General features: G+C 37.4%; 1 protein-coding gene across 11 annotated transcripts in view; it reads left to right on the top strand.

Annotated features, from left to right (window-relative positions):
* The window catches only part of cadps2 (Ca++-dependent secretion activator 2), a 150,093-nt gene that overhangs the window by 61,639 nt on the left and 63,156 nt on the right, over positions 1 to 25,298 (top strand). For all 11 annotated transcript variants that reach the window (XM_073868780.1, XM_073868784.1, XM_073868782.1 and 8 more), the window contains exons 4-8: positions 10,111 to 10,191; positions 11,509 to 11,739; positions 12,058 to 12,179; positions 20,971 to 21,082; positions 21,447 to 21,586. In XM_073868780.1, the coding sequence (XP_073724881.1) occupies positions 10,111 to 10,191; positions 11,509 to 11,739; positions 12,058 to 12,179; positions 20,971 to 21,082; positions 21,447 to 21,586 (686 nt within the window). The remainder of the gene's footprint in view (positions 1 to 10,110; positions 10,192 to 11,508; positions 11,740 to 12,057; positions 12,180 to 20,970; positions 21,083 to 21,446; positions 21,587 to 25,298) is intronic.

The raw sequence follows: 25,298 nt of genomic DNA, 5'->3' as shown, positions 1-25,298 counted from the left end.
CAGTGGTGTTCAAAAAGTTTTGCTCAATATATCTTTCCATGTGTTTAGCAGAGCAAAGAAACTCATACAGATCTGTAACAACATCATTTTTGGGGAAATTCCTTTAAGGGGGTTAATGTTCCCGCCTCAGTTGGCATTGTACTGCACTTACGATATTTAAAACCTTCTAAACAGGCAAATGCAAAAAACCACATCAAGATTTACATCGCTTATTTATTAAAATAGCAGATAAACAAACAAGGATTAATTACCAGATAGAGACATCCTGCTGTAATCGTTGCTGCTGTTGTTCCTGTTGATCCATTACTGACTCAGTATCCGATTCTGGTTTATATGTGTACGGCTGTATCTGACTGTAAGCCATTGTTATTTAAAAAAAATTATTTAAGTTTCATTTCCATCGATCAGGGTTTCCCGGGTCCTTGAAACCCTTGAAAGTTTGTGAATCTGGGGAAAAAAATTCAAGGCCCTGGGAAGGTTTTGAAACTATACATACATAGACACAGGTCATTAAAAGTGCTTGAATCTATTTTATTCAAGAAGTTTTCTGGAAAAAAATCCATATTATTCCCTGTGTAGTGTAGGATAATATCATAAAAATTCTAGACTTTTTAAGCACACGTGCTAAACTGTTCGCTTCAAATGCTTATATCTTCGGAATGCGAATGTTGATTTATACCAAAATGCTTTTTTGCATAGTTGTGTTTGACAAATGAAAACGTCTCTGGTCACGTATGTAACTGTTGTTCCCTGAGAAGGGAACGAGACGCTGCGTCTCCATTGCCATATTTCCTGCATCCTTGTAATGTCGTCTTAGGCAATATTTCAGATGGCGATATACTTCCTGGCTCCCGCGTCACCCCGTCTTTGTCGTTAAGCCTCACCATTGGTTGAATTTGATACACACATTCAGACGCACTTACCCCTGGAGGTGTCCCCAAAGTGTCACTGCAGTGACGCAGCGCGAGTTCTCTCGAAAGGGAACTGTAACAATGTATCTTAAAAGGTAACACGATGTAACCTTGCTCTCACTTGAAATGTGTCCCCACATTTAGTACTTGAATTTGAGGCTATTGGACATGGAAAGTCCTTGAAAGGTCCTTGAAATTTAAGTTAACTAAGGTGTGGGAACCCTGATCGATGTAACAGCTCTTAGATTAGTATCCAAACACTGTGCATACTCATAACGCTTTAGCTCTGCCCACTGTACGCCTTCAAGTGTTCATCTTTCTCCGAAAAAAAAAAACCCGGAATGTCCGTTCTGTCTTTTAATAATCTGACAACACGAAAGACTCTTTGGACATATGAAGGATGAAATACTACTCTTATAGGTAACCAAGATTAACATTATAGGCAAAAACAGTGTGTATTTTAAAGTACATTCAAAGTATACACCAACTTAACTAACCTCAATAAAAGGGCAATAAACAGGAAATATAATGACAAATTTTGTCAATTTAATATCAAACGATGTTGAATCAGTCGGGCATAGTGACATTTAAAGTCAATCAATAAACAAACCGCTGTGAAGAGCTCAATAAGGATTGTAACATCTGGTTGGGCAGATGGATAAGCGTGTCGAGGCTCAGGTGTATGCAGAGCAATACAGCTGTGCCTGCATGATCAAATAGGCCTTAACCATGCCCGTTCTCCTCTCGGCATCTGTCATCCTCTCCATAATGAACACATTTGGCTTCGCCCCGCACTCCCGTCGCCCTGTCATCTCTGTTTAGCGCATAGCACCCGTGGCCAAGCGAGGTTGCTTGCAGGTGAAGCGCTAATGAAATACCCGCCTCAGATGAAGCAGCGATACTCATATCTCTCTGACAGGGCCAGGATAGGCCAATAAAACCTCTGGGAAAGCAGTAATACCATCTCTCATTCAGAATGAAAGTTGGTTACAGCTTGCATGCTAAGCAATGTTTTTAGCTAAAGTTTTGAATTTTTAGCATTTTGACAAGGAACAATATCTACGTATTTGTGTATAATGGCTTTGAAATGGCTTGAAGGGTTCACACTGGTTTTACTAAATTGAAAACAAAAGAACGATTAAATATGTAATATTTTATATGCACTGATATTTTCTTTTCCCCTTTAGCAAATTAAAAGCACATTAAAATATGCACAACTCTGCCCTCAATAGCATTGCAAATATATATCACAGGCCTAGCACAGATAAAAAGAGAGAAACAACGCAAACTATTCATTTCGTTTGGTGCGAAAACATAGCTGGGTGACTGGAGGCGGCTGCCTTTAATTGGTTGGCTAATTTAGATGAGGGAGGTAAAGAGAGCTCGGGGAAGATCAAAGCGTGACAGCAGCATGCATCTCTCCAAGCTGATGACGTCTTTCATTAGGGTCTACCTAAGGCTTGTTGTCATAGAAATTGTTGCCAAATTCACCAAAATAGAGCAGCTAAAGAGAAACCGAATGACTTGGTAACACGGCAACAGAAAAGAATCTGGTGCACATATGTGTGTGTGACTCTAGGGAGGTGTTCAAGTATGTTGTTTTCAAAGAACGCCATAATGAAGCCATTTTAATGCATTATGAGTATATTAATATTATCTCAATATTAATCTATCTTCAATATAACAATGCAGTATTGATATGGGGAATCCCTGAATCGATTCTTAATGTGCATGCTTTACTTCGCCTCGTATCCTGAAGATGTCACCATCTTTCAAGTTGCTCCACTTAAAGCAAAACAAAAAAGGAAGAGTGTCATGGCAGAACGTATTTCATGTTCACATGCATTAAAGGAATATTCCATTTTCTAAACGAGAAGTTGTGCTTTAAAAGTGGATATTTGTTATTTTTATTGTCAGAAATGACAATCGTTTTGCTAGATAAGACCCTTATGTCTCGTTTGAGATTGTTTATAGTCCTTTGAAACTCCGTTGAAAAAAACTGTTACGTGTTGAGTTAAGTCCATTAAAATGAGAAAAATCCTGCAATGTTTTCCTCAAAAAACATAATTTCTTCTCGACTGAAGAAAGAAAGACATCAACATTTTGGATGACATGGTGGTGAGTAAATTATCTGGATTTTTCTTTTAAGAAAATTGAATATTCCTTTAAGGATAATGATGAGGTCGACAATTTATTGGTACAGTATACTGTATACAAAGGGAATTGTATGAACCTATTGATAAAGTTAAGTGAAAGTCTTTCAGTTACTAGCATGTTTACTTAATATGAATTCAATGTCTGCAAAACTAAAATTTTTAATAAAATATTATAATATATAACTACTCTATATTCATTTAAATCTAAATTCAGTTTCGGTATCTAGGGTTGTACCGATAGACGATACTGTTGTTTAAAGACGTGAGTTAAACATATGGCTGATTACGGGCTTTTATGACAAAACTTGCCGATTAGTTATTATTTTTATCAACATAGTTTCGCATTAAAGGGACACTTCACTTTTTTTGAAAATATCCTCATTTTTCAGCTCCCCTAGAGTTAAACATTTGATTCTTGCCGTTTTGGAATCCATTCATCCGATCTCTGGGTCTGGCACTACCACTTTTAGCATAGCTTAGCACAATCCATATAATCTGATTAGTCCATTAGCATCGCGCCTAAAAATTATACGATATTACGCAGTGCCCGAAAATAGTACTCTGCTATTGAAAGTTGCTAAGGGGACTATTATCGGCTGCTGCGTAATATCATTGCGTCGCCTGCAGCCATGTTACAGCAGCAAAGTCCTCGATTATTACGCCATAATGAGAATATAGTTCCTAGCCATATATGCTTAGAAAATCACAACTTTTAATTTTCCGTCGGTCTTAGTACACAATGTAACTACAGAAGAGTCAAGTATTAAATAGGAAAAATATTGAAACTCTTTGGTTATTTATTTTTAGGCGCGATGCTAATAGTCTAATCAGATTCAATGCATTACGCTAAGCTATGCTAAAAGTGGTACAACCAGAGCAGGAGATCAGCTGAATGGATTCCAAAATAGTAAGAATCAAATGTTTAACTCTAGGGGAGCTGGAAATAAGCATATTTTCAAAAAAAGTGGAGTGTCTCTTTAACATGCGCATTACATGCTTTTCCTCGTTTGTGGGCTTCATTTTGCGCAAGAGAGTTTGTAACGTGCCCAAATTCTTTCTCGCACGGACTTTTCTTGCACTAGAGAGGTTGTTACTGTAGGTGTGCAGGGGTTTAAAACCAGCGAGTGTGTTGTTCCCGCTCCCTGGCATGCAGGAAATTTCACGCAGGATTAATGGCATCAATTTAAAGAAGGTTGGGGTCGTTAAGAGTAAATCAGCTTCTTTTTTGTCCACCAATCAAGTAAGGTTGGGAATCGCAGGGTACCTCACGATACGATTCGATGCACGATACATGTCTCACGATAACGATAGTATCACGATTTGCCTATTCTCCGATAATCAATGTATTGCTTGCAAATTATATGCCGATACATAACGATATCTGTAAACTATAAAAACTTTTCTCTTTATGCAAGTCCACAAAAAGTTTTTAGGTATAGTGCTCTAGACTACCTTTTTACTAAGAGCACTGTAGCCCCTGACTGAAAATTTTAAGAGTGCAAAAATGTTAGGTGCACATGTTATATCAATGAATGCAATTATTTACGTATTCCCCATAATATCTGCATTAGCCTACTGGCAAATATTTTGATAATAAATAGACTTCTGTACATGCATTTGTTGCACATGTCATTATGCACAATTGATCAAACTTTAATAGGAAGCAACATACCCTTTTACCTGTAATGTAGGTGTTCATTTATAAGTTGTCCCGCTCTATCTATCTCTCATCTATGCCATATTTAATGACCCCGCATCTTCTCGTGGTTAAATCTGTGTTTGATTTCAAGTTCATGCCAGGCTGGGCAGACCATCGTTAAATCTCGTTAAATCTATTTAGGGCAACTTGTTTATTAATTAATGTATCGATATTTGCAGCCAGCTTATCGATTCTCGTATTGCGGAGCTGACGATCGATACATTGCCATATCGAGATTTTGGCCCACCCCTACAATCAAGTGGCTTGTCCATGATGAGTAAAAAATGAAAAAATAAATAATTGGTAAACTATTTTCCACCCCCCGATACTATTGTGTATTGGCGATGTCACAGGCTGAGAATAGGGAGATCTCACAATGCGGCATATCGCACAAAACTATCAAGGACACTTTACTATGTGGGCCTATTTTCACTTTTAACATGTTGTCTATTAGCTTGCATATTACTAGCATGTTGGCTGTATATTAGTCCTTATAAAGCACATAATAATGCATGACCGTATTCTTCATACCTTCATCCTAAACAATAACTATATTTAAATGCTACAACAGGTACCTTACTAAGAGCCAGGTTTACTTGTACAAAATTGGAGACAGAATTTGTACGTTTTAGTCATTTTATAACGCGAATTTTAATTTACAGATATGCACTGTAAGGTAAACATACCTGTAAGACACCATGACCTTACTTGATCTCAGACGTGTCAAAAACGTCCTGAAATGTAAAGCCAAAAGATTTAGATCATTGCCCCCTGGTGGCTGGCTGCAGTATAGTTAGTAGAGCCCGACCGATATATCGGCAGGCCGATTGTATCGGCCGATATTAGGCATTTTCCAAACTATCTGTATTGGCATTCATAATGGCCGATAAATGAATATATAAAAAAACCCGGACGAAACAGCCTTCAACCATGTTGAGAGTGTTGCCCTTGTATAGTTTGTCCACCAGAGGGCACTCTACAACCTCCCTGTTGGCAACACTCGTGTATAACGCATCACACATCCTGCAACCTGCTGATCCAGCCAGAGTTGGGCAGAGAGAACAACGGTTAAGTGAGTTCATGGTGAGTTGGTCACGAGACAGTAAAAGAAACAAGTTTCGTTTTAAAATGCATCATATTATTTTAGTTAAAACTCATGAATAACTACAAATAACTAATGTTAGGGAAATCTGTTAATGTTTTGTTGCGCATTTCTGAAAAAAAAAATCGGCCGATATATTGGAGTATCGGATTTTAAAACCAACAAACAATTGTATCGGTATCGGCCTTCAAAATCCTTTATCGGTCGGGCTCTAATAGTTAGTAAACCCTACCCTAAACAATTAGGATGTGAGCCAAACTTGATCAAAATACACTTTAAATAATTTTTCCCAACAATGTTTTCTGTTACTATTGTTAATTCTTATGTTGATGAACGCTTAGGTGGTCATTTTTCTAATACGTTTATTAGTTGCTATTAAAATGGGGTATGATGACTTGATTTGTGTGTTTGTGATTGAGTCAAACGGGAAAATGGGCGGGACCGGGGCTCCACCTCACGATCACTCCATGATGTCAGGGGTCATTTTTCAGATATTTTGGCTTTGTTTTTTTATTGGCTCAATCTCTGCAATAAAACAAAAATGTTTTGTTAATGATTTAGTATTAAATTAATTTCAATGTATACCAATACAATGTAAGTCAAATGCATAAATGTAATGTAAATGTCATAATTTAATTTGATTTGTTCGCCAAAAAGTAATAAACATTCATAATAATGACTCTAAATATTTTATAAAAACATACTGACCAGCTAACTTCTGCTACGGAGTTCACAGTAATTCAAATAGATTTTTCTGCACATCCATTATAAGCAAATCATTAAAAGAACAAATTACATTAGCCGACTTCAGAGATGATTAATACATTAAATGCATCTTGTAGACTTTTTAGGGAATGAGACTGTGTTAACACAGGTCATGTCAGTGGAGGTTTTGTTCATTTACAAAGCTCAAGAAGTGAATCTTAACTCAAATCTGATTGGCTCCAGACTACAGGTCCAACCTTATCTTAATTAAATCCCACAATCTTTGTAATGTGCACTCAGACGTATAGCTCACTGTGTACACAACATTCTGAAAGCAAACACAGTTATTAGTCCCTAATTATGTAAGTAAGCTATGAATGTTGTTGATGATCTATCCTTAAATGCCTGTCAGAAATGGAAATGGCTGGCAGTGTTAATCTCTAATTAGGGACCGGTATCGTAATGTATGTTTCATTCGCTTCCTATGAAATGCTCTGGTAATTATCAGCTTTCACATACATTGCTTGCTAAATGAAAAATACCCTTAAAACCTGACCACTACAACATTACATTCACCCTTCTGAGGGTGTTCATGTGTGTATTTAGTGTTCTTGCTGTAGTCATCAAAGTCGTCTTTATAATTCAAGCTTAAAAGAACCATGACCATTAATACATACTCATTTGATCATTTCTCATCCTAACCTTGACCTCTTGTTGTCAATAGGTCATTATGTAACTTATTAGTGAATTTGAACAGCAGTTTTCTTTAAGGTCATCTGCCCCACGGTGCCCTCATTACTTCCTGTGGAGTCTTTCATAAGAGGACCGTTTCACCCATTGCCCTCTTTCCATCTGAGGAAACGCATCTAACTTCATCATTAAAACCTTACACCGATCTCTCCATATATATGAGTGAACCAGCACTGAACACACACATATCTGTTCTGCTTTCTCCTACACATTCCTTATGTGAGATCTATAAAGCTGTGTGGATTTGCATATGTTAATAGAATAAGGAGATAAGGAATGTCGATACGAGATGTAGACCGACTTGAGCCGTGAGGCAGCAAAGCGTGGCGAATATTACCCAGCATCATTATGAAGATATTTACAATGGTTTACAAACGTAATATCTTTAGAACGCTAGATCGTTCGTCAGGGGTGTTTACAGGGTTTTCTCACATATTGAGTGTTTTTAAGTATTTCTCACTGACAAAAGTCAATAAAGCAAAACACCCAGGTATCAGGAAATTCAGTTTTAGGATATTCTGATCTGTCATGTTGAACCACTTACACTCACCTAAAGGATTATTAGGAACACCTGTTCAATTTTTCATTAATGAAATTATCTAATCAACCAATTACATGGCAGTTGCTTCAATGTATTTAGGGGTGTGGTCCTGGTCAAGACAATCTCCTGAACTCCAAACTAAATGTCAGAATGGGAAAGAAAGGTGATTCAAGCAATTTTGAGCGTGGCATGGTTGTTGGTGCCAGACGGGCCGGTCTGAGTATTTTACAATCTGCTCAGTTACTGGGATTTTCACGCACAACCATTTCTAGGGTTTACAAAGAATGGTGTGAAAAGTGTAAAACATCCAGTATGCGGCAGTCCTGTGAGGGAAAATGCCTTGTTGATGCTAGAGGTCAGAGGAGAATGGGCCGAATGATTCAAGCTGATAGAAGAGCAACTTTAACTGAAATAACCACTCGGTATGCAGCAAAGCATTTGTGAAGCCACAACACGCACAACCTTGAGGCATATGGGCTACAACAGCAGAAGACCCCACCCACCGGGTACCACTCATCTCCACTACAAATAGGACAAAGAGGCTACAATTTGCACGAGCTCACCACTATTGACAGTTGAAGACTGGAAAAATTTTGCCTGGTCTGATGAGTATCGATTTCTGTTCATTCAGATGGTGGAGTCAGAATTTGGCGTAAACAGAATGAGAACATGGATCCATCATGCCTTGTTACCACTGTGCAGGCTGGTGATGGTGGTGTAATGGTGTGGGGGATGTTTTCTTGGCACACTTTAGGCCCCTTAGTGCCAATTGGGCATCGTTTAAATGCCACGGCCTACCTGAGCATTGTTTCTGACCATGTCCATCCCTTTATGAGCACCATGTACCCATCCTCTGAACGCTACTTCCAGCAGGATAATGCACCATGTCACAAAGCTTAAATCATTTAAAATTGGTTTCTTGAACATGACGATGAGTTCACTGTACTAAAATGGCCCCCACAGTCACCAGATCTTAACCCAATAGAGCATCTTTGGGATGTGGTGGAACGGGAGCTTCGTGCGCTGGATGTGCATCCCACAAATCTCCATAAACTGCAAGATGCTATCCTATCAATATGGGCCGACATTTCTAAAGAATGCTTTCAGCACCTTGTTGAATCAATGCCACGTAGAATTCAAACACAGTATTAGTATGGTGTTCCTAATAATCCTTTAAGTGAGTGTATTTACAAGAGGAGCACACATTAACTCTCGATTTTATTTAGCATCGACTTTGATGGTAAAGGATCATGTAGATGATTATTTTTGTCTGATTTTCATTTCTGATTATCATTCATGTTTGATTATCATTCACGTCTAATTGTCATCTCCATTTATCATTCATGTCTGTCTGTCATGTCCGATTATCATTCATGTCAAATTATCATTTGTCATTTCCATTTATCATTCTTGTCCGATTATCATTTATTTCACTGACAAGAGGGGAAATATCACATTCATAATCACAGGCGATTATGAATGCGATATTCCCCTCTTGTCGGTGAACTACGGCTCTGTGTAGTAAATGCCGCTCCATCTGAAAGCAGCTGATGGTGATTTATTACTAAATAAAGGTACCGGCATTACTGACGAGATGCGGGTGATAACCGCATGCGATTAATCGTGCATCATTCATGTCTGATTTTCATGTCTGGTTATCACATATGTCCAAATAGTGCAGGTCTAGTTATGCACCATTTTACAAACTCCAAAGTCCTAATCAACAGTTTTTCAAGCACCACTAAATAATATATGCAGGTTCAGTACATGCAAGCATGCAGTTTAAAACTTTGACCCAACAAGTTTGTTGAAATCAGTGCAGTAATAGTGCGGTGTGAAATTAGAGCGCAATCCACCCTACAGCAGCCGCAGGGAACTGAGCTTATCAAGTGGAAACAGTGCTGGGATGGGGGTGATGTGTATGCACGACAGAGAGAGAGATTTCCCAATGAAGAGGAAACCCTGTCATGACAACATGACAACATTGCTATGTGGGTGTGTTTGTGTTTAATATAGCTCATGCAAAATCATGCCAGATCAATGCAATGAACAGATGAATATATTAAGCATCATTATTATGATTGCATATTTTCGCTTCACAAGGCTGAAAAGAAATCACATGACTAACCGTGTGTGTCTTTTATTTCACCTCCACCGGCTTAACACCACAGTCAGGTTTGATCTGTCAGCATACCTGTGAGGAAACCTTGTCAAATACATAAGCTTTGTCTTGTGTTTTTGTGCAGTTGGACAACGTGGATGAGCAGGCGGCGCAGATCCGCAGAGAGCTGGACGGACGACTGCAGCTGGCTGAGAAAATAGCGAGAGTAAGACAGCTTCACCTGTCTGTGACTGTGATCTCAGTGTCTTGCTGCGAGAGCAGATGTCTGAACACCTTCAGGTTCCTGTCAAAGGGCAGGATAATAATATGTGACACAGTTTCTTTAAAGTGTGCTTGACATATTGAAACAGGAAGTGTGGGCGTGGTGTTTTAAAAGGGGTCAGTTCTAATTTGCATAGTGAGTCATCTTTTATTTTTGGTTAGTTTTCCTAGAAGGAAGGGGCTATAAATATGAAATGCATACTTGAAAATACTTGATAAAAATGAATGGGTCTGCTTGTATTTAGATTAAAACAGCTTCTTATAGGCCACTGATCAGTTCTGAGTCTTACGTAAGGGTACATCATTTGAAATTAAGAGATTAGATGCAAAACCCCCTAAGTGCGTCTGACATGATTTTTTTGTAAAAGAGCATTTTTGCCAGACTTAAAGGGACCCTCCACTTTTTTTGAAAATGGGCTAATTTTACAGCCCCCTAGAGTTAAACCTCTGATTTTTATCGTTTTGCAATCCATTCAGCCGATCTCTGGGTTTGGCGGTACCACTTTTAGCATAGCTTAGCATAATCCATTGAATCCGATTAGACCATTAGCATTGAGCTCAAAAAGAGTTTTTAATTTTTTTCTATTTAAAAATACACAGTGCCCGAAAGTAGTCCCCTGCTATTGAAAGTTACCAAGGGGATTATTATCGGGCACTGCATAATATCATTGCGCCTCCTGCAGCCATGTTACAGCAGCAAAGTCCATTTCAGCCTAGAAAATCGCAATTTTTAATTTTCCGTACACAATGTAACTACAAAAGAGTCAAATTTTAAATGGGAAAAAAATCTAAACTCTTTGGTCATTTTTGAGCGCGATGCTAATGGTCTAATAGGATTCAATGGATTATGCTAAGCTATGCTAAAAGTGATACCGCCAAACCCGGAGATCGGCTGAATGGATTCCAAAAAGGTAAAAATCAAATGTTTTACTTTTGGGGAGCTGGAAAATGAGCCTATTTTCCTAAAAAGTGGAGTGTCCCTTTAATACATTTTGCCAACAAAAAGTATTTCTTAATGGCCTGAGGTTAGGATTAAGCAGATTTGAAGTGAAAGTATTTGATGAACGTATAATACGTGCCAAGAGCATTCGGTTAATATCATTATGTAATATTTGACGGATGTGGTGTATAGTGGCTTTTGCATCTGAGCTCCTCAAATGTATTTTTCAAAAACTGTTTATTGCTTTATTATAAACTTCTCAAAATTTAGTCATCTTAGAGGAATTAAAGGTGCTGGTAATTTTCTTACTGTGTCCAATAGGAGCGGAAGTTCCCAAAGTTTATTTCCAAAGACATGGAGATGATGTATGTAGAGGAGCTCAGGTCATCTGTCAACCTGCTGATGGCTAACCTGGAGAGCCAGCCGGTGGCCAAAGACTTCAAGCCTAAGATCAAGCCAAAACTCACACCCATGAACAGTTTTCTTGACATCGGTGATGAAAATGACCTGCCCCTTTCCAAATCCGACGTAGTTCTATCTTTTTCTCTGGAGGTACAGGATTTTTCTTCTATGACTTAAAGGTGCATTGTGGGACTTTTAGAAGGATATCTTGACAGAAATGCAATATAATATGCAAAACTATATTATCAGTAGTGTATAAAGACAAAATTAACTGTATTGTTTTTATTACCTCAAACCTATGCATTTCAAAATTGAGGGACGAACCGTTGGTTGCAGTTCTCTTACCGCTAGATGCTGCTAAACATCTACACAGTGCACCTTTAAAATAATGCGATTTGGGGGGTTTATGTTGCATACACAAAATAATGTTTGCGTAAATATATTAAATCTTATTTATGTGGTCTGGAGATTGTAATTATAGAGGTACAGGGGCTGAAATCAGTTGCTCCTAACCGGATCGTGTACTGCACCATGGAGGTGGAAGGAGGTGATAAGCTCCAGACGGATCAGGCGGAGGCCTCCAGACCACAGTAAGAAATAAGCATGTGTTACACACTCTACAAACAGGACCAGAAAAGTAAAAGTCAAAAGTCCAAATCAATTACTATAAAAAAAAAAAAACAGATACACACTGTCTGCTGTTTTTTTTTTTTTTTTCAAAATATGTACCTCAGATGTCACTGGAGTGGTACCCTTACAAAAAGTAGGGAGCAAAAACTTTTACATTGTTGCACAAGGTTAAGCGTTTTGTTTTTCCGATATTTTTTTCATGCTGCCAAAAGACGATCTCCCACAAATTATTGGAAATGTATAATGTTTTTCCAGAGAGTTATTAATGAACGAGTGTTTTGGTGGCATGTAAGTAAATTTTCTAAGTTGGGTGTGTAAGATACCAAATCCAATGCTATGTCATATTATTCAGTGTCCTGTTGACTAAAACATAGCATTGCTTTGAAATATGTCTGCAGCTCTTAACAACTTTTGGTGGGCTTGAAAATATTTTGACCCAGCGGGGTTAATTGTAACGCTGTGTTACAACTAACCCCTCAGCACTTACGATATGAAAACAGCTAACGTTGACGTAATTCTTGCCGTTGTTTTAAATAGGCTACACACAAATGATTGCTGGCTGCCAACAAAATAAATGTGCCTGTCAAAATTGTGTCAAATTTATTTTTGTTCATGTTTTTAATATTAATCGAATAAGATTGAAATCATAATGAAATGAATTGCTAAAATCAGACTTTGATGTCATTATCTCAGATTTTTGCAACTGTAGTATAGTTATTACAGACTGGGTCACATAAAAAAGTTTGTCATAATTGTCTCACATATTTAGACATTTATATCCATTTATAATTGAACTATTGTTAGAAAAGGGCTGGATGAATGAATACAGTGTAGATGCCCGTCTATTATAGACAGATATATAAACAATATCCACTTCAAGTATATAGACAAAATCATATTGAAATATTTGCCTGTAAACTTAATTTTTAGCAAGTGTTACAACTAACCCCCTGTCTGTTACAATTAACCCCATCTATGGGGTAAGTTGTAACGTTTGCACTTCTTTCACATTTGGTGTAATTGTCCAAGAATGGTAAGTAATAGAAACAAACTTCAAATGTTCATTTGTAGCAAAGATGTGGTTGCTTGTGTAAAAATATAATTAATCAAACTCATATATTTTTTGAATGATTGAGCCAAAACCAAAAAGCGTTAGGTTGTGCCCCGCTCTCCTCTACAGCTTTTGACCTAAACAGTTTGTACATATTAGTCCCTCAAAGGTACATATTGGTACCAAATGTATGCATACAGTATCTATAACTAATGGTACATATTAGGACCTTTTTAAAGTGTACTGTGTGTACATATAGGGGCGGTTTCCCCAGACAGGAATTATCCTAGTCCAATACTAAAATGCATGTTTGAGCTACTTTAATTTTAAAACACATTGTACTGACATATTTTAACATATATCAGTGCCATTGTTTTGTCTCAAGATGCACACCTGTATAGTTTTTTGTAAGGTTTGTTTGTAAAAAATTCTTAAATGTCCTAAATAGTCCTGGATTAATCTAAACCCTGTCCGGGAAACCGCCCCATAATGACCATTTTTTCTAAAAGTGTAAAATCTAAAACGATGGTAAAGATTGCTCCGAACTGACAGACAGTATGATTTTATGAAGAAAGACTGTATTAACTGATCTATTTATACATGTCAAACAAAAATGTTTCAGTTTAGTAAAAAGTTGTATTTTGTTCAAAACTATTACCTCAGTAGAAATGTGCAAATGTAACAAGGCAGATAATGCTAAATGGGTTTATGCAAAAAAGAATGTACAATTATAAAACACATGCTGGGTAGAGATCAAGAGACTGTCACTTATTTTATTTTAAATATGCTCCTGGGTTATTGACTTGACTTTAGGTTAACAGCAAATTAGTATATTTAATTAAAAGTCTGTCCTATGCAGTCACTCTTTATTCAACTAGACTGTGAGTGAGTCCATAACACAAATCTTTTTACACTTTACAAGGTCTCTGGTCTATTTTATCCAAACACTTCAATATTCAATATTACACTGAACTACAAATTTCCAGTGAATGTCTCGGGCTTTTTATCTTCACTTAGAGCATGAAATCACTCTTATCTCATTAGCGTACTGACTTGTTTTGACACTGCAGTCACATTGAAAATATGCCCAGAATGCCATGCTTTGAATAAGAGATTGTGACTGGTCTGAATGATAACTGGGCACTTTCCAAAATGCATCATACCTGCAGAAATAATGTATCTGACCTGGTTTGGGGGTTTGTCAAATTGACCCTATTGGGTCAACGGTGTGCACAGAGAATGAGTCTGGATGATAATTTGAATTAAATAGTCTGCTGGTTTGTCTTTTATGAGGTGTTTTGCTGGGTTTAAATGAAGAATTCGATTGTAAGTGATCATATAAGGCTATAAAACTACTATTTTAGAGCATATGTCACATAGTTTAATTTATTTGTTTATTTGATTTACTTGTTGTGAATACTTGTCCGCTGATGTGTTTGGGGTTTCCTTACCGTGGGTTCACACCAGCCGCGTTTGAGGCGTCAAATTCGTGTCTACCGCGTCTAGTTTGCCACTTGAACATTTTGAGTTACTCGCTTTATTCGTGCGTGAAAGCCGCACATGAAATTCTAGTAATCGATACATTTACGCGGAAATTCGCGTCATGGGTGGGGCTTATGCGACTATGGTCGCTTTCTGTAATCACATCACTACTAGAGCAAGCTCCTGATTGGTTTCCGCCAAAGTTCAAATTTTTCAACTTGCGCGTTTACTGAGCTGCACTAAACGCCTCATTCGCGCCGCGAGAACTTCACATTGACTTAACTTTGAAATGAATCGCGCTTGACGTCTCTACCGCGGCTGGTGTGAACGCAGCATTAGGGTTTGTGTATCTGTAGAAGCAGCTAATGTAAGGGACCAATGTCGTGCAGTTTGATTGTTTGGCTGGCTTGAATTGATTACATCTTTGATCATGTAAGTCCATGAATGAGGTTCAGGCAATCTGGAGTGTTTTCAATCGTTTTTTCGTTCAGGAGCTCCAGAATAGCATCAACATGACAAGGAGGAGGAATTCATCATGCTCAGACCAGCTTTCTCGCTGTCCATGACAGGCGGGTGGCCTTTAAAGTGTCATGCAGAGCACTAAGATAGATGAATGGAAATAAGCTGCCACTCGTTGACCCAGTCATTTAGCAAACAAACAGTAGAGATACAAGAAAAAAACTGTATATGAATAAGAACAACACGAAAATTTGTACTTTAATAAAATACATATTATTGCAAAATATGATACTAGATAGATAGACATATACTGTAGATAGACAAATGGATAGAAACATTATTAAATTGAATTGTATTAACTTTTTAGTTGGGTAAATTGGACGAGGTACACAATTCATGTTTTGCATGTATCCGTAAGGGGGTGTGCACACCAAAGCTTTTTTACACGACGGAAAACGGCCCGCAGAAAGCTTTATATCAGCCGACTGCCGGCTTTCTTTAGATGAGTGCTTTGGTTACTGTAATACTTCTGCCTTGTTTATCAGTCGTTGTACGATGTGCCAGTTGGTTGTTGTGATATTGCCCGCCCCTCCTCCACTGTGATTGGACGGCTGTGTGACAGCTGACATTGATGCCGAGGGTGAAAAAAACGTTGAGCGCCGGCTTTTAGAGCGGAAAAAACTACCCGCTGCTGGCTTTTTCGATAAAAAGCTGTGTATATGCCGGCCACCAATGTAAACGCTTTGGTGTGCACGCCCCCTAAAAGAAGTCTGTAGGATAGCTATATAAGCCAAGTATGTACAGTACTGTGCAAAAGTCTCTGGCCACCATGCCAGAAGATTTGTTGTTTTTGCAATGTTGTAGTGATCATATATAATTTTTTCTCAGTCTCTTTAATAGAATTGAACCAGAAAATACAGTTAATGTGTATATAGTATTAAAAATGGTATAAAAATGTAAACTGATGTATTATGTTTTTAGGGTTAACTCCCCTTCCACCTGAGCAATAGCAGGAAAATTTTAAAGAAATTAGTCTTTTTTACTTCATTCTGCTCAAAAACGCTCAAGTGTGTGTTTAGTGCCAAGAGAGGTCACACTAATCACCGACGATGCCTAAAGAAGACATTAAGTCCTGAATTTTTTTTTTTACATATTTACATATTTATTTACGTATTTTCTGTTTTCTGTTTGTATCTTAATAAAATAGATAGAATAAATACGGATGGACATTAAAACTTCTAAAACAACAGGTCTGGTGGTGGTTGCCAAATGCTGCATTTACACCAGCCACGGTAGAGGCGTAAAGCACGAGTGATTTCAATGGTAATGCAATGTGAAGACGTGTTGACGCGCGTCTGGAGGTCTCTCGGCGCAGATAAGGCGTTTGGCGCGGAAGACACATTTCCTTCTCATTCGCACGTCTAATTCGCGCGAATTGAGCGCCTGCCGCAGTACACACGGTATGCGTGAATGGTGTTTTTTGTGCATTTTGTGTTTGACACTTATTGCCGGCTGACGCCCGAGTTGAAAATTTTGAACTTTGCCGGAATTTCGGAGTTTGCATCTGACGCGCGTCAAATGCTTGCTTTTTCCTCGCGTCTATTTCGCTCTACACGCGCGAATGCATTCACACTGTTCAACCGGCAAACTAGGCGCAGTAGACGCGATTTTGACGTTGGTGTAAACGCAGCATAAGACTTTTACACAGTACTGTATGTCTTAATTCACTGCAAAAAATTTTCAAGAACAAATATTAGTTATATTACTATAGTTCTTAGTATTTTTGTCGTGTTTTCAGTAAAAATATCTAAAAATTCTTAAATTAAGATGCTTTTTCTTGATGAGCAAAACAACCTAAGACAATAAGTCTAGTTTTTAGACCAAAAATATCAAATTTAAGTGATTTTGTGCATAAAACAAGCAAAAAAAATCTCCCAATGGGGTAAGCAAAAAAATCTTGAACATCTTTCTTAAACACTAAATTCAAGAAAAAAATCAAGAAAAATTTGCTTAGCCCATTGACAGATTTTTTTGCTTGTTTTATGCAAAATTTTCACTTTTGATATTTTGATATTTTTGGTCTAAAAACTAGACTTATTTTCTTGGGTTGTTTTGCACATCAAGAAAAAGCATCTTAATTTAATAATTTTTAGATATTTTACTGAAAACCAGACAAAAATACTAAGAATTTTTTTTCTTGAAAATTATTTTTTTGCATTGTAGATGGTCTTGGTCAAGTAGCGAATGTTTAAACTGGCATTTCCGTACATGATAAGTGTCAACACAGATTTATTTGTAAAAAAATAGCATTATTTAAACAAGGCATTATATATATTTACTGTAATATAGTAGGTCTTGTACTTTCTTTGGGCAAGTTAAAGGCGGAGTCCACGATGTTTGAAAAACGCGTTGGAAAAGGAGACGGGCCGACTACCAAAACACACTAATAGCCAATCAAATCAAATCAAATGCCGGTTTGCGTATGTGTGGGGCGGGTCTATCAACAGAAGGTCCAGATTCTATTGGGGTAGGGGCGTGTTTGTTTAGGTGATTTCAAATATCAACATTGGCTTTCAAACATCATGGACTCCGCCTTTAACTTCCAAATTAAAGCTTATCAAGATAAAACTTATCAAGATCTCAGTATGATTATTATTCTCAAGGTGCGTTTACGCCATATCGTAATTACTGTGATTACAAGATTACAGCATGTAAAAAAACTTGCGTCCTCGTAAAGTTCATAATCAATCTTAATTTAATTTTGTAATTAAATATTTTACAGCTGCCAACAGTATTTTTTCATGCGGATTGAATTCGATATTGTTACTGATACCACAGAAATGCATAATCCCCAGTTCGAGAACGTGAACAGCTTTGAGTTAAAGGTCACATGTTGTCGTCACAAAATAACGGTAATTACGTTAACGCGTGAACTCAGTAAATGTCAATGGCTGTCTCTATTACAACTGGCATTCTGCAGACAAATAAGATAATAAATCTAGAAAGTTGAATTAGTTATTAAGAAGCATCACTGTGCTCTATTTTATGTTAGATGCTGTTGCTTGGTTGGCATGGCAACAGTTGACTTATAAGCCATATTTTATACAGTAAGCCATCCTTTATGTTTTGGGGTTTCAAACGTCATCTAGTGATAAAAGGTCAATCGGCTTCCCAAAATATCACCCACTGATGAAGCTTCCCAAGGCTGTTTTGGTTTCAATGTCAGGTAAAGAAAGGCAGGGTCTTCTCTCTTTATATTTGGCATCCGCTGTAACAGCTGTTAGTCGTCCAGTAGAGGAAATTTATTGTAACATGTGGCCTCTAGACACCCAGTCGGGAATCTCACAGAGACCCAGACAGACAGTGATTCAGCATTGTGACTCAGTGCCTGTTGTGGATGCTGTAGTCTACATTAATTGTGAAAACAGTGTCTGCATATTAAACCACAGTTAAAGGAGTTTTTGGCTTATTGGGACATTTTGAATTGATGTGTAGCTCAATTGGTAGAGCATTGTGTTAGCAGTGTAGGGATCAGTAGCTTGAATGCACTGTAAGTCCCTTCGGATCAAATAAATTGCATGTCTCATAACTTCTTTACTAATATCAACAAGTGAACAGTTCATCTGCATTACGTTTAAGAAAACATGCTTGGCTTGCCACAGGAAAGCTGGAAAATGGCTTTAGGGCTTTATTGCTGTATAAAACATCACTCGACAATGTTTTAGCACCGGGACTGAAATAAATTGGGGGCCTTCAATAAAAAAATTTGCCACAAGCAACTGTTGGCCCGCTTGAGAGCGATTTAGTTAGACTTTGTGTGAGTTTTTAGCCTTACGTTGTCATACTCAAAATTCTAGTCAGAATTTGAGTCTGATACAGCTCTACTGGGCTGATTATGGGGTGTGTTTCAACCGAACCAGGACAAAAAATGCTTCTGCACTAGATTGGATAGACCTACAACCAATCAGAGCAACCGAGTGTGTGAAGTATGTTCAAATGGCGTCTGTCCTTTTGCAGCCTGACCTGAACTGCTAGTTATTTCGCTACAATGACACTAACATTATGATTGTACTAAGTTTGAGTTACTAAACATACATCGAAAACTACTATGTTTACGTTTCATTCATACAGGGCTCCCACGGGTCCTTGAAATCCTTGAAAGTTTGTGAATCTGGGGAAAAAAATTCAAGGCCCTGGGAAGTTTTTGAAAATATACATACATAGATGCAGGTCATTAAAAGTGCTTAAATCTATTTTATGCAAAAAATCGTTATTATTCCCTGTGTATTGTAGGATAATATCATAGAAATTTTAGACTTTTTTAAGCACACGTGCTATACTGTTCGCTTGAAATGCTTAAATCTTCTGTATGCGAATGTTTATTCATACCAAAATGCTTTTATGCATAGTTGTGTTCGACAAATGAAAACGTCTCGGGTTATGTATGTAACTGTTGTTACCTGAGAAGGGAACGAGATGCTGCGTCTCCCTTGCCATACTTCCTGCGTACCTGTAACGCCGTCTTTGGCAATATTTCGGATAGTGATATACTTCCTGGCTTCCGCGTCCCCCTGTCATTGTCGTTAAGCCTCACCATTGGTCAAATTTTATATACACATTCAGACGCACTTACCCCTGGAGGCGTCTCCAAAGTGCCGCCACAGTGACGCAGCGCAAGTTCCCTCGAAAGGGAACTGTAACAATGTATCTTAAAAGGTAGCACGATGTAACCTTGCTCTCACTTGAAATGTGTCCCCACATTTAGTCCTTGAATTTGGGACCTGGAAAGTCCTTGATAGGTCCTTGAATTTAAAGTTAACTAAGGTGTGGGAACCCTGAGAATAATAATTTGCTTCATATTGTTTAAATATAGTCTCTTTATAATAAAAAACTGCTCTTTCCCATACAATAAATAGTATATAGTGATAAAAAATGTGTTATACTGTAGCTTAACAGACTTGAATGTACAGTACTGTGCAAAAGTCTTATGCTACCTGTAGGTACACACCAAACGCGGGGCATCGCATTACCCGCTGGAATATTTTCAACTTGGGCGAAGACGCGTTTGAGGTGAATAGCACGTGTTTTCGTGGCAAACACGCCACCCACATATCGTCATTCACATCGCCCTACACGAGGATGCGTCTAATCGTATCTTTGCATTGACTTTGTATGTAATCTACTCGCGCAAATCGTTGAACTCGGGTCGGGTGTGAACCCACGTCGGGTGTGAACCCACAGTTAGGCCACCACCACCAGACTTTTAGTCTTTAGTTTTAGAAGTTTTAATGTCCATCCATTTATTTTTCAATCTATTTTATTAAGATACACACAGAAAAATCTGTAAATATGTACAAAAAAATTTAAAATGTAATTTTTAAAACTAACTTTCTTTTTTAGGCATCGTCTGTGTTTAGTGTGACCTCTCTTGACACTAAACAAATATTGAGTGTTTTTGAGCTTGACACATCAGTTTACATTTTTATCCAGTTTTTAATACTATATACACATTTCCTATATTTTCTGGATGTATTCTATTAAAGACACTGAGAAACAATTATATATGATCACTATAACATTGCAAAAACAACAAATCTAATTCTGGCATGGTGGCCTAAGACTTTTGCATAGTACTGTAATGAGCATATAGATACTATATGATACCACATATTATTCTGATCACAGGTACACAGTTTAGTTCTGTGAAAAACTAAAATTGATCCCACTGTGATTTGCTAATTTGTTTTGTTCCACCACAGGTGGGGCACACAAGGAGATTTCACTACCACACACCCCCTGCCAGCAGTCAAAGTCAAACTTTTCACAGAAAGCACCGGAGTTTTGGCTCTGGAGGACAAAGAGCTGGGCAGGGTGAGAATCTGTCCACATGCTTAATTGTTGGCTGGTGGTACTGGGGGACAGATGTTTTTGGGCGTACGGTGTGTGAACCGGTGATGTTCGTGCACATGTACGATTAGCAGTCAGCTTCAATCTTTAGTCATTATGGCTCGGAGGAACAGATGGAGACTTCCCATTAGAGACTATCTGCAAACAGACTGCTCCTCCTCCATTGATTTTCTTTAACTGCCTCCTCTGTCACAGTACAGTATTCTCTCTCGATCATCTCCCATCTTTTTCTTCCGAACCAGTTTCTCAGATCCATGCGCATCAGCCCTAATCATTTCTTACAGTTTTTTCTGGCCTCGTCTCACACTTTTCTTTCTATTCTGTACAGGTGGTCCTTCACCCCACCACTAATGGGCCCAAGACAGCAGAGTTGCATAAGATGGTTGTACCTAAGAACAGCCAAGACGTGGATCTGAAAATCAAACTGGCCGTCCGTATGGACAAGCCCCCCAACATGAAGCACAGCGGGTATCTTTATAATCATCCTTTTGTGCTCACTTGCCAAATCCGTCTTTACGTAAGTATACTGAAAATCAAGGTATCACATACACAGACAGATAGATAGATAGATAGATAGATAGATAGATAGATAGATAGATAGATAGATAGATAGATAGATAGATAGATAGATAGATAGATAGATAGATAGATAGATAGATAGATAGATAGATAGATAGATAGATAGATAGATAGATAGATAGATAGACATGACCTTACTCAGTCAATATTAAAGATATCAAGGTTATATTTTCACTGTTTTTTACATTATGTAGAATGATTTTGTGTAGAAAAGCTGGATTTTACGATATAATATAAAATGTATTATTGAAAAATGAAAAAGATTTATTAGCTCAAACAATATTAACTAAAAAAATCTTAATTCTGTTGTATATCAGATCTAAGATGCTTTTAAATGATATGTTTGCTTTTGTATCTAGTGAAGTACACTCTAAAAAAACAAACGGTGCTATATAGCACCAAAACAATTGCTTTGGATCGTAACGATAGAAGAACCATTTAGTGCCATATAGCACCGGTGAAGAACCAGTGAAGCACCAGTGAAGCACCAGTGAAGCACCAGTGAAGCACCTGTGTAGAACCATATAGTGCTATGTAGAACCATATGTGGTGCTTTATGGCCCCTATATGGTTCTACACTGGTGCTTCACTGGTGCTTCACTGGTGCTTCACTGGTGCTTCACTGGTTCTTCACCGGTGCTATATGGCACTAAAATGGTTCTTCTATCGTTACGATCCAAAGCAATTGTTTTGGTGCTATATAGCACCGTTAGTTTTTTTAGAGTGTATGCATTGATGCTTAAAGGTGCAGTGTGTAAATTTTAGCGGCATCTAGTGGTGAGGTTTTGACTTGCAACCAACTGCTCAGTTCACTGCTCACCCCTTGTTTTGAAACGCATAGAGAAGCTACGGTAGCCGCCACCAGAAAAACATGTCATCGTCGGACACAACTTGGTAAAAAAGTTTGTCCGTTAAGGGATTCTGTAGAAACATGGCGGCACAAAATGGCGACTTCCATGTAAGGGGACCCTCTGTGTAAGTAGATAAAAACGTCTCATTTTAAGGTAATAAAAACATAAAAGTTCATTATAAAAATCATATAGTTTTGTATATTATTTTGCATTTCTGTCAAGAGATACTTTTAAAAAGTACACACTGCACCTTTAATACAAGGATGGTTAGATAAAGGATCATGGATGGATGAATGTGTGGATATCTATCTATTATAGGCAGATATATAAACAGTATCCACCGTTAGTATATTTTCTAGCAGGTGTTACAACAAACCCTGTTTGTTACAATGAACCCCACCTATGGGACAAGTTTTAATGTTTGCACTCCTGTCACTTTTGGTGTAATTGTACGATAACGGTAGGTCCCACAAACAAACTTTAAGTGTTTATTTGTAGCAGAGATGTGTGATTAATCTAACTTAAATATTTTTTAAATGATAGAGCCCAAGTCAAAAAGCATTAGGTTGTGCATCGCTCTCCCCTACTGTTGGCTTTTCTCCAGCATAACCATTTCATAAACCCATTAATTAGACCAGCGGTTCCCAACCTTTTTCACTTTAAGGCCCCCTAGTTGCCCACAACAATATTTGAAGGTCCCCCACTCAAATAAAATGAACTAGAGATTGTAATGACTAGACAGATGTATATTCGCTACTAAAATGGCCAAAAAATAAGAAACATCTAGATTTTAGCTTGTTTTAGCTTATTTTAATGCTTGCTTTGTCCAATTTTTAATATATTTAAATCATGAGGCCCCCTTGGAAATCTGCTGAGCCCCCCTGCTTGGGAAACACTGAATTAGATGTATCACAAAAATGCAATGCTTATAGTGCCACCCAGTGTTTGATATCATGCATCACATTAAACCTGTATTTATTCTTAGTGTGTATCTTTCACACATTGCACGTTTACTATTTACTACTATAACTCAAATTGTCCTGCTCTCTTCAAGATTTTTCAGTTGGTGTGAAAAAACTAATACAGATTTTTTAAAATAAAAGCAGATTAAATGTGACTTTGGACCACAAAAACTTATAGATTTTTTTATAACAAAAATGATTAAATGTTCCATTAAGAAAGATATTTTGCAAATTTCCTAACGAAAATATATAAAAAATAAAATGTATCAAATCATTAATAATGTGTTGCTAAGGACTTAATTTTGACAAATTTAAAGGGGATTTTCTCAATATTTAGATTTTTTAAAAACCTTTCAAATTTTTGTATCCCGGACTATTTATTCAGCTTTCAGATGATGTATAAATCTAAACCCTTATGACTCACTGGAAAAAAAAAATCTATGCTGAATTCAATTCTTTGTGAAATTAACTAAGATTTACAAGTCATTTCAACTTACTATTATTTATCTTGACAAGAGATGAGTTGCTACAACTTATAAAATATAGTTGTAAAAAGTCAACTATCTGTAGTTATAACAACTCATCTCTAGCCAAAAAAAATTAAGGCAGCAAATAATTGGTTACAATGCTTGTTTTGCGGTGCAGGGTCACAAATATGAAATAATTACATTTTAAAAGAAGTACCCTGTTTGTAAGTACCCAGTTCTGTTCATCTTTTCCTCATTCTTTGTGAGTCACATGAGTTTCGAGTGAGTAAAGATGTGCAGGAGCAGCTGCTGAGGTCTCTCTCTCTCAGTGGGATGGGTTCAAGGGTCGTATCAGTGCCTTCAGTCTGTTAATTACACAGAGGCCCTGTGTGATTCCTCTATACAGAAGCCCATTGCTCTAATTGGCAGAAGCCTCTTAAACCTGGAATTACCTCTTTAACAGACCCCACAAGACATTTCAGGACAGACCCAGACTTTCACAAATACACATTTATGTACTCAGACAGATGGAGGCTTACTCAGGCCATTCTGATTTACCATATTTTTAGAAAAATGAGCTTGTGGAAATGTTATACAATAGTTGAAGAGAGATGCGAAACCCTCAAAAGTGTGTCTGACATGTTTTCTTGTAAATAAGCTTTTTATCAGGCTTTTATCATAATGGATTCTCCAACAAATCTGTATTTCTGAATGACCTGAGGTCGGGATTTAGCAGATTTGAAGCTAAAGTATTTAATGAACGTTTATTTTTATTTTTTTGATGCTGTTTAACCCTTTAGCATCCTAAATTATTATCCTAATGCTCCTAAATTATTTATATATATAATTATATATATATATTTAATATTATTAGGATATTAAAGGAATAGTCAATTTTCTTAAAAGAAAAATCCAGATAATTTACTCACCACCATGTCATCCAAAATGTTGATGTCTTTCTTTGTTCAGTAAAGAAGAAATTATGTTTTTTGAGGAAAACATTGCAGGATTTTCTCATTTTAATGGACTTTAATAGAGCCCAACATTTAATACTTAACTCAACACGTAACAGTTTTTTTCAACAGAATTTTAAAGGACTATAAACAATCCCAAATGAGGCAGAAGGGTCTTATCTAGCGAAACGATTGTCATTTTTGACAAGAAAAATAAAAAATATGCAGTTTTAAACCACAACTTTTCGTCTAGGTCCGGTCCAGCGCGACCTCACGTAAATGCGTAGTGACGTAGGAAGGTCACGTGTCACATATATAAAACGCACATTTGCAGACCATTGTAAACAATAAACTGACACAAATACAAT

Source organism: Misgurnus anguillicaudatus, chromosome 6 (assembly GCF_027580225.2).
Source record: "Misgurnus anguillicaudatus chromosome 6, ASM2758022v2, whole genome shotgun sequence".
In the NCBI taxonomy this organism is placed as follows: Eukaryota; Metazoa; Chordata; class Actinopteri; order Cypriniformes; family Cobitidae; genus Misgurnus; species Misgurnus anguillicaudatus.
The sequence above is the reverse complement of the archived record's forward strand: the minus strand, read 5'-3'. Positions and strand labels throughout refer to the sequence as shown.